The 16,181-nt window shown below is 45.7% G+C and overlaps 1 protein-coding gene across 1 annotated transcript in view; it reads right to left on the reverse strand.

Annotated features, from left to right (window-relative positions):
• Nucleotides 1-14,815, reverse strand: part of rab3gap2 (RAB3 GTPase activating protein subunit 2 (non-catalytic)) — a 117,152-nt gene extending 102,337 nt beyond the window's left edge. The window contains exons 1-2 of the mRNA XM_072509477.1: nt 14,629-14,815; nt 1,797-1,861 (exon numbers count right to left, since the gene is read on the reverse strand). Of these exons, the coding sequence (XP_072365578.1) occupies nt 1,797-1,861; nt 14,629-14,725 (162 nt within the window). The 5' untranslated portion in view covers nt 14,726-14,815. The remainder of the gene's footprint in view (nt 1-1,796; nt 1,862-14,628) is intronic.
• Nucleotides 14,816-16,181: the final 1,366 nt, after the last annotated feature.

Below are 16,181 nucleotides of genomic sequence, written 5' to 3' on the forward strand. Positions count from 1 at the left end.
TCATCTATGACTTGTCTATATCTGTACATATACAAATGTCATCCCATTTTTTTTTATTTTTTTAAAAAGGATGCAAAGGTAAAACAAGCAACTGCAGGCTGGTCAGTTTAACCTCAGTGGGGGGAAAGTTTGCAGAAATTATACTCCGAGACAAAATCAAGTTAGTATTATGAACTGCAAGGAGGATAGCGATAAAGTCCGAGAGAACATAGGATGGTAGAATGAAATGAAATGAAAATCGCTTATTGTCACAAGTAGGCTTCAAATGAAGTTACTGTGAAAAGCCCCCGTCGCCACATTCCGGCGCAAGTTCGGGGAGGCTGAATGGTGGACAAGTGGCAGATGGAATTTGATGCAGAGGAGTATGAAGTGATAGATTTTGGGAGGAGGAACAAGATGGAACAATATAAATTTAAAAGTGTACAATTCTAAAAAAGGTGCAGGATCAAGGAACCTGGAGATATATATCCACAAGTTACTGAAGGTAGCAGAGGTGGTTGAGAAAGTGGCTAATAGGCCATACAGGATCCTGGACTTTAGAAAAAGAGGTGCATAACAAGGATGTTACGATAAACCTGCATAAAACACAGATTCAGCCTCAACTGCGGTAGTATGTCCCATTCCGGGCACACTTTAGGAAGACTGTGAAGACATTAGAGAGGGCGCAGTCAAGATTCACGAGAATGGCTTCAGAGGTGAGGAACATAGGTTATGCGTTATGCGTATAAGTCGGCGATGCGTAGAAGAGAAGATTAAGAGATTTGAAAGAGGCATTCAAAATTATGAAGGATTTTGAAATAATTTGCTCTCATTGGTGGAAGGATGAATAAACTTGGTTTGTTGTCACTGGAACGAAGGAGGTTGAGGGGCGACCTGATACAGGTCTACAAAATTATGAGGGGCATAGACAAGAGTGAATAGTCAGAGACTTTTTCCCAGGGTAGAAAGGTCAATTACTAGGGGGCATAGGTTTAAGGTGCGAGGGGCAAGGTTTAGAGGAGATGTACGAGGCTAGTGGGTGCCTGGAACTCGCTGCCGGAGGAGGTGGTAGAAGCACGGACGATAGTGACGTTTAAGAGGCATCTTGACCAATACATGAATTGGATGGGAATAGAGGGATACGGACCCCGGAAGTGCAGAAGATTTTAGTTTAGATGGGCAGCATGGTCGGCGCAGGCTTGGAGGGCCGAAGGGCCTGTTCCTGTGCTGTACTTTTCTTTGTTCTTTGATCCAGAACCACAGGACATCGATTTAAGGTGATCGGCAAAAGAAGCAACAGCACATGAAGAAAAACCTTTATTTACGCAGCGAGTGGTTAAGATCTAGAATGCACTGCCTGAGAGTTTGACGAAAGCAGATTAAATCATGGCCTTCAAAAGGGTAATTCTCTGAAGGAATAAAAATGCATGGTTACAAGGAAAAGGTGAGGAAATGAGACTAGATGAGTTTCTCTTGCAGAGTCAGCACTGACACGACATTCAAAATGGCCCCCTTTTGTGCTGTAACTATCTTCATAACATCTGCAAGTTCTCAATAGATCCTCTAATGCCCTCGTCCAGATCACAGAAAAAGGTGAAGAGCAATAACTTTTCGGCTGATCTCTGTGGGACTCCAGGAATAACTGGCCCCACTCAGGACCATAACCATTAATAACCATCCTCTATTCAATGAATTCCCAATTAGTTCCTTAACCAAATCAATTGCTGCTCACCAATCCCTGAAGGCTCAAGCAGATGCCATGTAACAATTCAAAACAAAGAAAAAAAATCAATAGAGAATTGACAATTTATTCGTACAGTTTCTTTCAATTCACCATCCTCCCACGCTCCCCAGTCTTCATCTTCCCAGTTGTGTTCTTTATCTGTAAGAGAAAGAATCAAAAAAGCATCAATTACAACTCTCTTTTCTAACATTCATATAACTCTATCATATTAAAATTTCCAAGGCACTTTGCATAAACACTATCAAATAAAATTCGACACAATCACATATTAGGTCAGGTGATGCAAAATCTTGGTCAAAGGGGCAAGTTTCAAGAAGAGAATTAAAGGAGAGGGGTACAGGTCAAGATATTTAGTGAAAGGAATTCCAGAGCAGAGGGCTAAGGCAGCTGTCAATGGTGAAGCAATGGAAATCAGGGACGCACAAGGCCTCAAAATTGGAGGAGCGTAGAGATCATAGGAGTGTTGTAGAACTGCACATGGTCACAGAGATAGAAAGAGGAACAATCAAGGAGGGATTTGAAAACAACAACTTGCATTTATCAGCTGAAGAAATGGCAATCTATGCTGCAGAGATAGAAATCGGAGGACTACAGTTAGCTTGCAGGGTTCTAGATCTGGATGAGATGAGAGATAGGGAAGAATGAGGCAAAATAGGATTTGCAAACAAGAATGTAATTTAAAAATGAGGCACTGCTTGACCAGAAGCCAAAATAGGTCAGTGAGCACAGGGGTAAAGGGTGTACAGGACTTTATGCGAACTTGGACATGCCAAGTTTATACTAAGTAGAATGTGGGAGGCCAGCCAGGTGTGCTTTGGAATAGACAAATTTAGAGGTAAAGGCATCGACTGTGGTTTTCCTGGTTCATGTAATTCAGCGGTACGTGAGAACTCCAAAACAGTTTTCTTCTTCCAACTGAGACCCACACATCATGTCTTCATACTTCTCAGTTCACTAACAGCAAGACATTGGCATCCTGGAGTGGCTTTTTCTATTTCAATGAACAAAATTACTTCAGATCAGGATTAAAAGAAATCCAGGAAAAACATAAAACAAATTGAATATTCCATTAAAAGTATCCCTGCAACTCAATTCATTTTATTCATTCATGAGATGTGGGCATCGCTGGCCAGTATTCATTGCACTTTGAACTAAGTCACTTGCTAGGCCATTTTAGAGGGCAATAAGAGTCAACCACATTAATGTTGGTCTGGAGTCACGTGTAGGCCAGACCAGGTGAGAATGATTTCCTTCTATAAAAGGACATTAGTGAACCAGAAGGGTTTGTATGACAATCAACGATGGCTTCATTAGACTTGCAATTCCAGATTTTTATTAGATTCGCCATCTGTCACAACGAAATTTGAACTCGGGTTCCCAGAGGATTTCCCTGGGTCCCTGCATTACTAGCCCAGCGACAATACCACTATGCTACTGCCTCCCAATGGAGACAAGCGCACTCAGTGGAGACAAGAACACTAGTCAAGGGTGGCAGGGAAAGTTTCCCCTCGACATGTCACAAGTAGCCCACGAGAAAGCAAAGAGATGGCCAAAACATTCAGGAACAATACTATAATATTACAATATGGCTCCTCCATGATCCAGGGCTGAACAATTGTAGATGCAGGCATGGTGTTAAGAGCAGAGAGACATACAAAGTTTGCCTGGAAGAGCAGCAAGTGTGGCATATACAGACTGCTGGAGCAACAATAATCAAACAAACAAGTTAAATCCCTTCCAATGGCTTTCTTCCTCTTTTATGCTGGCCCAATGAATTATTTTCTGAGCAAAACTTAAAGTAGAGAGAGATCGGGGTTGAGGGAGAAAAAATATTTCGGGGTGGATGGGAGGGAAAATCCATGTTTTTATGTTACCCTTAGGTTTTTCTTGAAGTGTTGCTGCTGTAGAAGTGTGTTTGTGTGTGTGATGAATGATGGGAAACGGTTTAATTGTTCTTGGATTCTTGGCCGCCTTCCCAGCACACAGTCTCTCATTTCTTCAATGGAGTCTTTATGTTCGAGGAGCCGCTGAAAACCAAAACATAGACCTTGGGAAAATCTCAAAAGGATGAGGGAGGCACAGATTTAAGGTTTTGTAATAATAAATAATAATAACTTATTGTCAATAATATGCTTCAAGGAAGTTACTGTGAAAAGCCCCTTACAAGAGATTTGTAGAGAATCCATGGTAGGGTGGGGAGGTGGGGGGGGGGAAAACGTCATTTATGACCCCTCCACACAGTAAGTGCGCATTACAGCAACAGGAATCAAATGCCAGCATTTATTGCCCATCTTAAATACCCTGGTGAAAGTCACGGTCAGCCACCTTCATGAACTAGTGTAGTTCTTGTGAAGATAGAAAGGGAGTTCCAGGATTTTGGCTCAGTAGCAGTAACAGAACTGTGATATATTTCCAAGTCATCATTATATGTAACTTTGAGATTTGCAGGTGGCAGTGTTCCTCTCCATCTCCTGTCCTTGCCCTTCTGGGTGGTATAGGTCATACATTTGGAAGATGCTGCCAAATGTGGCTTGATGAGTTGCTGTAGTGCAGCTTGTAGAGTCTGTGCAGCTGTGGAGGAAGTTAACAGGTAAGATGGTGGATGGGTTGCTAATCAAGCGAGCTGCATTGTCCTGGATGGTGTCAAGCTTAGAGTGTTGTTGGAGCTGCACTCAGCCAGGCAAGGGAACCCTAATCCTCCACAATCCCAATTGTGTCTTGTAAATGGTGGGACAGGCTTTTGAGAGTCAGGAAGCGAGTCACACGCCACAGAATTTCCAGCCTCTAACCTGCAGCAGTAATTAGGGAGCTGGTCAAGGGTCATTTTTTTCAGCTTCTATGGCATTTATGGTGCAAATGTTACTTACCAGCCCAAACATGGATGTTTAGGTATTGGTGCATGCAGGTAGGGACAGCTTCCTTTGAATGTGGATGTTATGGAATACAATACAAATCAGTGAGCATCCCCATTTCTGATCAGACGATGGAGGGAAGGTCTTTGATGAAGCAGCAGAAGATGGTTGGGCCTAGGACATGACCCTGAGGAACTACTGAAACAATGTACTGGGGCTGAGATAATTGACCTCCAACAACCACAACCATTGTCCTTTGTGCTCGGTATGACGTTAACCAATTTCCACTGACTCTATTTTTGCTGAAGTTCCTTGATACCACACTCAGTCAAATGCTGCCTGTGTCAAAAGTAGCAACTCTCGCCTCTCTTCGAACTCAGCTCTGGGTGTAATAAAATCTGGAGCTGGGAGGTTTTGACGGAAGCCAAACTGAGCACTGATAAGCAAATAATTGATGATTGAGAGTAGATTGATGGAGCAGTAATTAGCTGGATCAAATTCGTCCTGCATTGTGTACAGGACATATCTAGTCAATTTCCATATTGTTGGGTGGATGCCAATGTCACAGATGCACTGCAATGGCTTGGTTAAGGTTGCAGTTAGGGAGCACAAGCCTTCAGCACTATAGTTGGTAGGTTGTCTGTGGCCTACTACCTTGTACCCATTGCATTCAGTTATTTCTGGTTATTAGAGTCAACCAAAGTGGTTGAAGACCTGAAATCTGTGATGCTGGGGACCTAGAACTCAAAAACAAGAGACAGGAGTATATTACACCGTCTATTGAACCTGTGCCACCGTTGGAAAGATCTTGGCTGGTCTTGAGCTTTAACACTTTCCCACTTGCTCCCCATATCTCAAGGTTCCCTTGGACACCAAACATCTGTCAACCCCAACCTTAAATCTAGTCAGTGATGGAGCTTTCACAACCCTCTCAGTGGAGACTTTGAAAGGTTCACAATGGAGTGAAGAAATTTCTCATTAGTCCAAATGATCAGCCCTTTATCCCGAGACTGTGCCTCAAGTTCTGGATTCCTCAATCGTTAGCAAGAAGTCAACATAGTCCTACTGGCAGAAAATAATTACAAACACTGCATCGTTGTAATTTTCACTGATATTCTGGGCTATCCCTTCGATAAGAATAGAGGTATTTGTAGAGATTCCTCCTCCATTAACTTTATCTGATCTGCTGGTTGTGGGAACAGTTTGTTATCTACAACATGCTGTGTCATCACCACATTGTGAATTTTCATTTCCCTTCAGTCCGGATTAAATGATTAATCGAACACCAAGTTACTTCAACAAACATACGTTTATTCACGGCCAGGACTTGAGCACTGTACATCAGAGAGTCTACAGTAGCAAGCCAAAATTAATACAGCAGACAATTACTTATATATAATTAAATGACAATGTTTCCTTCCTAAGGACAGCCCCCTTAGAGGAGGCCTGAGAATTACAGCATTCTGTGGCTCTCAGCTAAAATATAGTTATCGGTAGAATTAGAAACGATTCCCAAGGCCGTGTTTTGTTACTGCAAACTGTCTAGCGCAAAAGCAGAAGCGATAACAAAATGCCTTGAAATTCCATTACACTAAAAGTTCTGTTTGACATTTCATTTTCCCATCAAGCTAAAAGCTCTGTTTGACATTTCATTTTCCCATCGAGCTCTATTCTAGTTTAAACCATATTCTCAACATTGGTACTCCATGTTCAGGTGCTCCTGGTATTGTTGCTGGCATACTCTTCTACATTCTTTACTTAGCCAGGTTGACAGTCTGGCTTGATGATAATGGCAGAGTTGGGCCATGCAGTTCCAGATTGTGATGAAATGGAAATATGCTGCAACTGATGGCTCAGTGTCTCCTGCATGTCTAGTTGAGCTGCTAAATCTAATCCAAATCTATCCATTTAGCATGGCAACAGCACCACACAATACTATGCAGTGCCCTCATTGCGAAGACAGACGGCACTTCCACACAAACCAAGCGATGGTCATTCTCCCCACAACATTCATTTTTTAAAAATATATATTTATTAAAGTTGTTTAACACAATTTTTCTCCCTTACAAACAATAACATCCCCCCTCATCTCGTAGCAAAAAGAAAAAATGAGAAATCGCGCAGAGCAAGATATATACATGGCAAAGTTATATATTTACACAGCTTTGTACACTGGCCCTCACCCATACGTGCCAGTTTCCCCAACCCTTCATGTTATCTCTTGTTCATCCACCCTCCCAGGCAGTCCCCCCTCCCAGGACATCCCCTCCACCCACTCCCCCCCCCCCCCGCCAAGGTTGCTGCTGCTGCTGACCGACCTTCCTCTAACGCTCCGCGAGATAGTCTAGGAACGGTTGCCACCGCCTGTAGAACCCCTGCGCAGACCCTCTCAAGGCGAACTTAATCCTCTCCAACTTTATGAACCCAGCCATATCATTTATCCAGGCCTCCAGGCTGGGGGGCTTCGCCTCCTTCCACATTAGCAAGATCCTTCGCCGGGCTACTAGGGACGCAAAGGCCAGAATGCCGGCCTCTTTCGCCTCCTGCACTCCCGGTTCGTCCACTACTCCAAATATTGCTAGACCCCAGCTTGGCTTGACCCGGACTTTCACCACCCGAGATATTGCTCCCGCCACTCCTCTCCAGAACCCCTCCAGTGCCGGGCATGACCAAAACATATGGACATGGTTCGCCGGGCTCCCTGAGCACCTTCCGCATCTGTCCTCCACCCCAAAGAACCTACTCAACCTCGCCCCCGTCAAGTGCGCTCTATGGACCACCTTAAATTGTCCAGTCCAGAGTGGAATACCTGTCCTAACCATCCCTTTCTTAGCCTGACCTGGTCCGCCACCTTCAGGTGTGTCTCTTGGAGCATGGCCACGTCCGCCTTCAGTCCCTTTAAGTGCGCGAACACTCGAGCTCTCTTCACCGGCCCATTCAGGCCCCTCACATTCCACGTTATCAGCCAGATTGGAGGGGTTCTCACCCCCCCCCCCCCCCCCCACGCCCCACCGACTAGCCATCTCCTTTTCTAGGCAAGTCCCGTGTCCACGCCTCCCTCACCCTCCAGTCCCCCAGAGGGGGGACCCCCGTCCCGACCACCTCGTGTCCCATTCCCTTTCGGCCATTGCAGCAGCAACCCTTCCCCCCGCCACCCCCCCCCCCCCCCCCCAAGACCCCTGTCTAGCTTTTTTGCTCCCCCCATGTCACTCCCGTAAGTCAGCTGACCCCGGCTTCCCCCGCCGTCCCAGTGACCTCCCCGTGTGGGAGTCTCCCAATCCATATGCATTCCTTCGTTCCCCTTCCCGCGCGCGGGAAAACACGCCGCGCTTTCCAAAATCCGCTCCGCCCCCTCTGGCGCAGCTCCTGTCGCGGCCTTGTCTCTCTCCCCCAGCCCATGTAACATTTCCTGCGGGTAATTGACCCCCTATATACAACAACCATCACACATCAAACCCCAAACATCCCCACCCTCACAAACCCTCAGTTAGAGTCCAACTTTTCGGCTCGTACAAAGGTCCACGCCTCTTCAGGCTTTTTGAAGTAATAATGTTGGCCCATGTATGTGACCCACAGTCGCGCTGGCTGCAGCATTCCGAATTTCACTTCTTTCCAGTACAACGCCGCTTTGGCCAGGTTGAAAACCGCTCTCCGCTTTGCAACCTCCGTGCTCCAGTCCGGGTATATTCGGATCTCTGCATTGTCCCACTTACTGCTCCGCTCCTTCTTGGCCCATCTCAGGACCCACTCTCTGTCCGTGAACCGGTGGAACCTCACCACCATCGTCCTTGGCGGCTCATTTGCCTGGGGCGTCTTCGCCAGCACCCGATGTGCCCCGTCCAACTCCAGCGGCCTCGAAGGGGCCTTCGTGCCCATCATCGCCTCGAGCATCGTGCTCGCGTATGCCCCGGCATCAGCCCCCTCCACTCCCTCAGGGAGACCCAGGATTCGCAGATTCTTTCTCCTCGACCTGTTCTCCAGGTCTTCGAGTCTTCCCGCCCACGTCTTGTGTAGCGCCTCGTTCTGCTCCACTCTCACCGCCAGGCCCACGAGCTCGTCCTTGTTCTGACTGACTCTTTTCTGTACCTCCTGGATCTTAGCTTTGTGGGCCTTCTGGGTGATCCCGAGTCCTTCAATTGCCGAAAGCATAGGCACCAACATCTCCTTGCGCATCTCCTCGAAGCAGCGCGTGATGAACTCCTGCAGCTCCCCTTTGTCCCTGGCCGCTGCCATTTTGTTTTCTTTCCCTCGCTTTTCCCGTTGCTCCAGTGCCACTCCTTTGGCCGTTACACTTCTGGTCCGTTTCATAGAAATTGGAGGGGGACCTCTCTCTTCCCTTCCCCACAGGTTGCGTCAAAAAAAAAAAGTTACGTTGGGGCTCCTCGAACGAGCCCGAAAGTCCGTGGTAGCGGGAGCTGCCGAATCGTGCGGCTTAGCTCCTCATAGCCGCAACCGGAAGTCGAGAGGGAATCCTTTTGGCAGTGTTCGCTTCACCAGTCTGCCCCAAAAAGTCTATGGAAACTCCTGAAAAAGGTCTGAGAGTCGGTTCCAGACGGGAGCTGCCGAATGCGCGACCTACTCCTCCATGGCCGCCACCGGAAGCCTTGTCCCCGCTTCTTCAATGGCCTTGGTAAATCTTTTCACAGTTGTTCCCTCTGCTGCTAGAATTCACCTTTGATAGAGGCCCTCAAGTCAGATCGCAGCTTTAAGCTTGCCCTTCCCCCGCCTGCATGCTGGAAGAGGCTTTTGTCTATTCCTGCAGCTCAAGCCAAATCTTTTACTGTTTCTGCCGGGTCTGGTAACCAAAAGACATAACATTCCTGGGGACACTGTCAGGGGAATGCTGCAGTCTTCTTCCCACACCGGGAAATGTCAAACAAATGCCGTGGGGGCCCAGTAAAAGAGCCCAAAAGTCCGTTTCCAAGCGGGAGCTACCGAATATGCAACCTAGCTCTGCATAGCCGCACCCGGAAGTCCCCCACAATATTCATGTAGACCTGCGACAGCTAAGTTGGTGTTGGTGAGGATGAAGTCATGTGGATTTTCCTCACATACTTGCCAAAGGATCTGTCGAGCAGTTACATTCTTCAGGAGTCAGCCAGCTTGGTCAGTAGCGGTGCTACAGAGTCACTCTTTACGATCCAAGAATACATTCTGTCCCCTTCCTACTTTAGTGTTTCATCCATGTGGTGTTCAAAATGGAGGAGCACTGATTCAATAGCTGGAGGAAGTTGATAGGTGGGGTGATAATCAGGAGGCTTTCTTGCCTATGTTTGACCTGAGGCCACAAGACTTCATGGGGTCCAAAGTCAATGTGGTGGACTCCACTGTTCTGCCAGTAGGACAAGACATACCAGGAATGGTGATGGAGGAGTGTGGGACATTACTTGAAAATTATTTCAAGTACGACAATGCCAGGCTGTTACTAGTCTGTTAATGAGAAGAAGATTGCACGGTCAGCTGACTAGGTGCCTTTGCCATGTCCAAATCTGACTTTTGTAATGGAAGTGCTTTGCTTGGAGGAAACATAATAATAATAATCTTTATTGTCACACGTAGGCTTACATTTACACTGCAATGAAGTTACTGTGAACATTTCGGTGGATCTGCCATCACTCATTGGTCATAACAGGTGAGCAGGTAGATTTTTCTCCATAAATGGATGTTCAAAAGGGAGAAACAGTAGACCATTATTGAAATCCATTATTAAGGAAGTAGTAACGGGACATTTGGAAAGTCAAAATGCAATCCATCAGTCAGCATGGTTTTATGAAGGGTAAACCATGATTGACTAATTTGCTATATTTCTCCGAAGATATAACAAGCAAAGTGGATAATGGGGATCCTGTAGATGTAATGTATCTGGACTTCCAGAAAGCATTTGATAAGGTGCCACACAAAAGGTTAATACGCAAGGTAAGATCCCACGGGGATGGGGGTAATATATTAGCTTGGATAGAGGACTGGCTAACCAACAGAAAGCAGAGAGTGGGGATAAATTAGTCATGTTCTGGTTGGCAAACTGTAACTAGCGGTATGCCACAGGGTTCGGCCCTTGGGTCCCCAACTATTTACATTCTATATTAATGACTTGGATGCAGGTATAGAATGTACGATAGCCAAATTTGCAAATGACACCAAAATAGGTGGGAAAGCAAGTTGCAATGAGGAAATAGGAAATTTACAAATACATGTGGATAGGTTAGATGAGTGGGCAACGATTTGGCAGATGGATTTAATGTGGATAAGTATGAGGTTCTCCATTTTGGTCAGAGGAATGGAGAGAAACGTCAAAATGATTTGGTGTAGAGGGATCTGGGTGTCCTCATAAATGAATCACAGTTAGTATATGCAGGTGCACCAGATAATAAGGAAGGCAAATGGAATTTTGGCATTAATTGCCAATGGATTAGAGTATTAAAGTAGGGAAGTGCTGTTGCAACTATATAGGGCATTGGTGAGACTGCATCTGGAGTACTGTGCAGAGTTTTGGTTCCCTTACTTGAGGAAGAACATAAATGCATTAGAGGCAGTTCAAAGAAGGTTCACTAGATTGATTTGGGGGATAAAGGACTTGTTTTATGAAGAAATTGTGCAGTTTAGTCCTCTCCTCGCTGGAGTTTAGAGGAATGAGAGGAGATCTAATTGAGATATACAAGATGCTAAACGGGATGGACAGGGTAGATGTAAAGCAGATGTTTCCCCTTGTTGGGCAGTCTAGAAGAAGAGGTTCTAGGCTAAGGCGTGGCAGATTTATAAAATAAATTAGCAGCAATTCCTTCACTCAAAAGGTTGTGAATCTGTGGCATTCTCTACCTCAGTGCATGGACACTGGAATACTAAACAGAAGAGGAGATATATAGGTTTTTAATTAGTAGGTTGAAGGGGTTTTGGAGAGCAGGCCGGAAGGTGGTGATGAGGCGGAAATCAGCCATGATCGTATTGAATGGTGGAGCAGGCGCGAGGGGCTAAATTGCCCATTCCTGCTCCCAGTTCTTGTGTTCTTATGGTGAACTAGTTGGGATTTTACAACAATCTGATTGATACCAATTCAAAAGCTAGTGTTTCATACAGTCACTCTCATTTCACCTCTGGAATTCAGCTCATTGATGTGTGGAAAAGGGCTGTTACGAGGTCTGGAGTCAACTGGTCCTCGTGGAATCCAAACTGAGTGTCAGTGAGCAATTTCTTGGTGTATTTCGAATAGGTTGATAAGGTAAGCAAATTGTCAAGTTGGATTTGCCCTGCTTTTTGTGAAAATCAATACCCATGAAATTTTCCACATGCCAACAGGGGATCGGGATGTTCATCAAGCCTCTTCCTTCTGAATTGGCTTAATTGAAAACTTTAATCCAATTATTATTTACTAGCCACAAAAATGGCTACAAGAGCAGGTCAGAGGATGGGAATTCTGCAGTGAGTAACTCACCTCCTGACTACCCAAAGCTTGTCCACAATCTGCAAGGCACAAGTCAGGAGTATGATGCATACTCCCCACTTGCCTTGAAGAGTGCAACTTCAGCAACACACAAAACATTCACACCACCCATGACACAACAGTTGACAATCGGCACTCCATTCACCACCTCAAACATTCACTCCCTCTACCTCCTGAGCAATGCGGTTACAGAAAGTACCATATACAAGATGTACTGCATCAATTTGACAAGGTTTATAGATCATAGAATTTACAGTGCAGAAGTAGGCCATTCGGCCCATCGAGTCTGCACCGGCTCTTGGAAAGAGCACCCTATCCAAGGTCAACACCTCCACCCCTATTCCCATAACCCAGTAACCCCACCCAACACTAAGGGCAATTTTGGACACTAAGGGCAATTTATCATGGCCAATCCACCTAACCTGCACATCTTTGGACTTTCTTCAACATCATCTTTCAAATATACAAACTCTACTACGTAGAAGGACAAGAACATTAGGCACTGTCACCTCCAAGTTCCCCTTCAAGTCACACCACAGCCTGTCTTGGGACCTGTATCCTTTTTTGTTTGTGGCTGCTGGGTAGAACTCCTGGAACTACCTGCTTAATAGCACGGTCAGGGAGCACATACACCACAAGGAGTGCAGCAATTGAAGGGACAGCTCACTGTCACGTTTTCCAAAGCAATTTAGGATGGAAAATGCATTCTGGTTTTGTCAGTAATGTCCACATCCCATGAGTGAATAAATAAGGAAAGCAAAGAAATGTAGCAAAAGAATGGCAAAAAGGGCAGTTAGGAGATAAAATCTATTGAGACCAGTGGAAGCAGAATCAAAATAGATTTAAATATCTAAAAGCAAAGGGACTGAACAGGTCTCTCAGAGAACCAGGACAGGCAATGGAGGCGTTTTCTTCTGTCCTACACAATTTAAAAACTTATGGGTAAGCTAGATATGTATACAAGTGAGACATGGAAGGATATCTGGATAGCCACAGATGAAATAAACAAAGTAGAAGGTAGCATGTATGGAGCAGAAACAACAACAATTAGCTGTTTTCTGAAAAAAAAAATCAAAAAGTGCACAAACACAGCTTGGTCACTGCAGGCAAATAAGTTTCTGAAATTCATCACTAAAAAAAGAAAATCTAAGCACATAATGATTAATTGTCAGATTTCATAATTAATTCACATGTTTTACATTTTTATTTAATGTCAAAATAGCCATGGGCTGAAAGAGGCTCTAGATAGCTTAAGTGCCCAGTCTGATCCTTATACTCCACTAGGCACTGAAGTAAACTGTCTTATGAAAGGAATTTATGCTGCAAGACCAACATTTGTCAGCTTTGCCTGTGCTTTACTGTTCAACCCCAAAACTGCAATAAGCTTTCTACAGGCCTGAAGACCATCTTCTCATTTGGTATCATTGCAATTGCGACTGAAACTTCTAGCTACAAATTGGTGACAAGAGGTTGTTGTACACTATATTTTCATAGGCACATCATAACCTACTCACCAAACAATCAACCTGAAAATTTAAAACAGACTTTAAATCTGGGGTTCCAAATCCCTCCATAGTGTCTTCCCTCACTATCTCTGTAATCTCCTTCAGTTCCACAACCCTCCAAGATGTCTGCACTCCTCCAATTCTGTTTTTTTTGTTCATTCACAATATAATGCTCCACCACTGGTTGCCATTTCTCCAGCTGCTTAGGCTCCAAGCTCTGGAAATCTCTGCTTTTGAACATTACTTTCCTCCTGCAAAACACTTAAAACCTCCCTCTTCGACCAAACCTTTGGTCCTCTGACATAATATCTTTTTAGGTGGCACAATGTCATACTTTGCTTTATAATGCCCCTGGGAAGTATCCATAATGTATTGCACCGACTTACCTCATATTGAAGAATTTACATAAACCATCTAGGAACAAGACAAAATTGAATAATGTCCTAAGTAGTTCCACGATCTCATTTTCATTTGCTTTTCTCAACAATATGTAACTGCGAGCTCTTATTTACAACAACAAACGTAATTAAATTAACTTTGTCAAGTATCAGACCAAACATTGCGTGGCAATCATATACTGTACACCTTGGGCACTAATTTCAAATGTATAATAATAGATCGATCTAACGCGCAAACAATTTCCATCAAAACATTGCTCAAACTAGGAACATCACCAGCAGTACCTAAAAATAAATAGTCTGTGGGATACCCTGCCCACATTGTCAATGAAATACACCGCAGAATATTACCTCCTTGTCAAGTATCGATCTAATCGCTCAGTGGGGGAAGAAAACCCCCACTTTGTTTTTTAATGTGTGCGGCCCACTCCTCCTACTAGTGTCTGGCTGCATCCTACCGGCAGCTTTGAACTGAATACGATGCTGCTGAACCAAAGTTTATGATGACTGGGCTGCCAACCCTGGCTTTGCACTTCCAGTTTTGCGTGACATTGGCCGGGGGCCTTTTCTGATGTCCGGAGTGAGGAGGCTCCGGGATCATGGCGGCCGCAGACAGTGTGGGGAAGACCCCCTCACCCAGCTCCCTGGCCCTGTCCATCCGGCGCCCGCCCCCCTGCCCGCCACATCACCTCAAACCGGGGACCCCACTTACCGCCGCTTCTCGGTTCCTCCTTCGTTTGAGGAAAGAGGAAATCGCGGACGGTCCCGATATCCTGGAAGGAACAGAAATGAAGCAGGCTGCAGGACATGGTGAGGGCGGCGCCCGCGGCCCAGTCTCCGCTGCCAGCCGTAGCCTCCCTCCTGCCCTCAGCCCCGACTCTGTGTTGTGGGCAGCTGCGATCGCAGGCAGGGCGAGGCGCTGCCGCGCATGCGCGCCCCCTCCCCCACGTCGACCAATTATTCCCAGAGGTGGCTCAGCGTGAGCGCCTTAAAGGCACAGGCACCCCCCAGGCCAGGACTGGGCTTTAAAGGGGCAATGCCAACTCCGAACTGTCTGACTAGAGCTGCTTGATTTGTGCCGTCCTTCTTAATACTTTCCCCTGTTGGCCTTGGGTTCCACCTAATATCATTCCGCAATCGAAATGTTAATCAGCAAAATACTGCGGATGCTGGAATCTGTAACAGGAACACATGATGCTGGAAAAACTCAGCAGATCTGGCAGCCCGTAAGGAGAGAAAGCAGAGTTAACACTTTGAGCCCTTTTCGCTCTTCTTCAGAACAACGAACCCTCAGGTTCTCACAAAGAGGCAAAAGGGCTCAAAACATTAACTCTGCTTTCTCTCCTTACAGATCCTGCCAGACAAAGAACAAAGAAAAGTACAGCACAGGAAGAGGCCCTTCGGACCTCCAAGCCCGTGCCGACCATGCTGCCCGACTAAACTACAATCTTCTACACTTCCTGGGTCCGTATCCCTCTATTCCCAGCCTATTCATGTATTTGTCAAGATGCCCCTTAAATGTCACTGTCGTCCCTGTTTCCACCACCTCCTCCGGCAGCGAGTTCCAGGCACCCACTACCCTCTGTGTAAAACACTTGCCTCGTACATCTACTCTAAACCTTGCCCCTCGCACCTTAAACCTATGCCCCCTAGTACGAAGTCTTACAACACCAGGTTAAAGTCCAACAGGTTTGTTTCGATGTCACTAGCTTTCGGAGCGCAGCTCCTTCCTCAGGTGAATGAAGAGGTCTGTTCCAGAAACACATATATAGACAAATTCAAAGATGCCAAACAATGCTAGGAATGCGAGCATTAGCAGGTGATTAAATTCTATGCCCCCTAGTAATTGACCCCTCTACCCTGGGGAAAAGCCTCTGACTATCCACTCTGTCTGTGCCCCTCATAATTTTGTAGACCTCTATCAGGTCGCCCCTCAACCTCCGTCGTTCCAGTGAGAACAAACCAAGTTTATTCAACCGCTCCTCATAGCTAATGCCATCCATACCAGGCAACATCCTGGTAAATCCCTTCTGCACCCTCTCTAAAACCTCCACATCCTTCTGGTAGTGTGGTGACCAGAATTGAACACTATACTCCAAGTGTGGCCTAACTAAGGTTCTATACAGCTGCAACATGACTTGCCAATTCTTATACTCAATGCCCCAGCCAATGAAGGCAAGCATGCCGTATGCCTTCTTGACTATCTTCTCCACCTGTGTTGTCCCTTTCAGTGACCTGTGGACCTGTACACATAGATCTCTCAGA

Source organism: Scyliorhinus torazame, chromosome 1 (assembly GCF_047496885.1).
Source record: "Scyliorhinus torazame isolate Kashiwa2021f chromosome 1, sScyTor2.1, whole genome shotgun sequence".
In the NCBI taxonomy this organism is placed as follows: domain Eukaryota; kingdom Metazoa; phylum Chordata; class Chondrichthyes; order Carcharhiniformes; family Scyliorhinidae; genus Scyliorhinus; species Scyliorhinus torazame.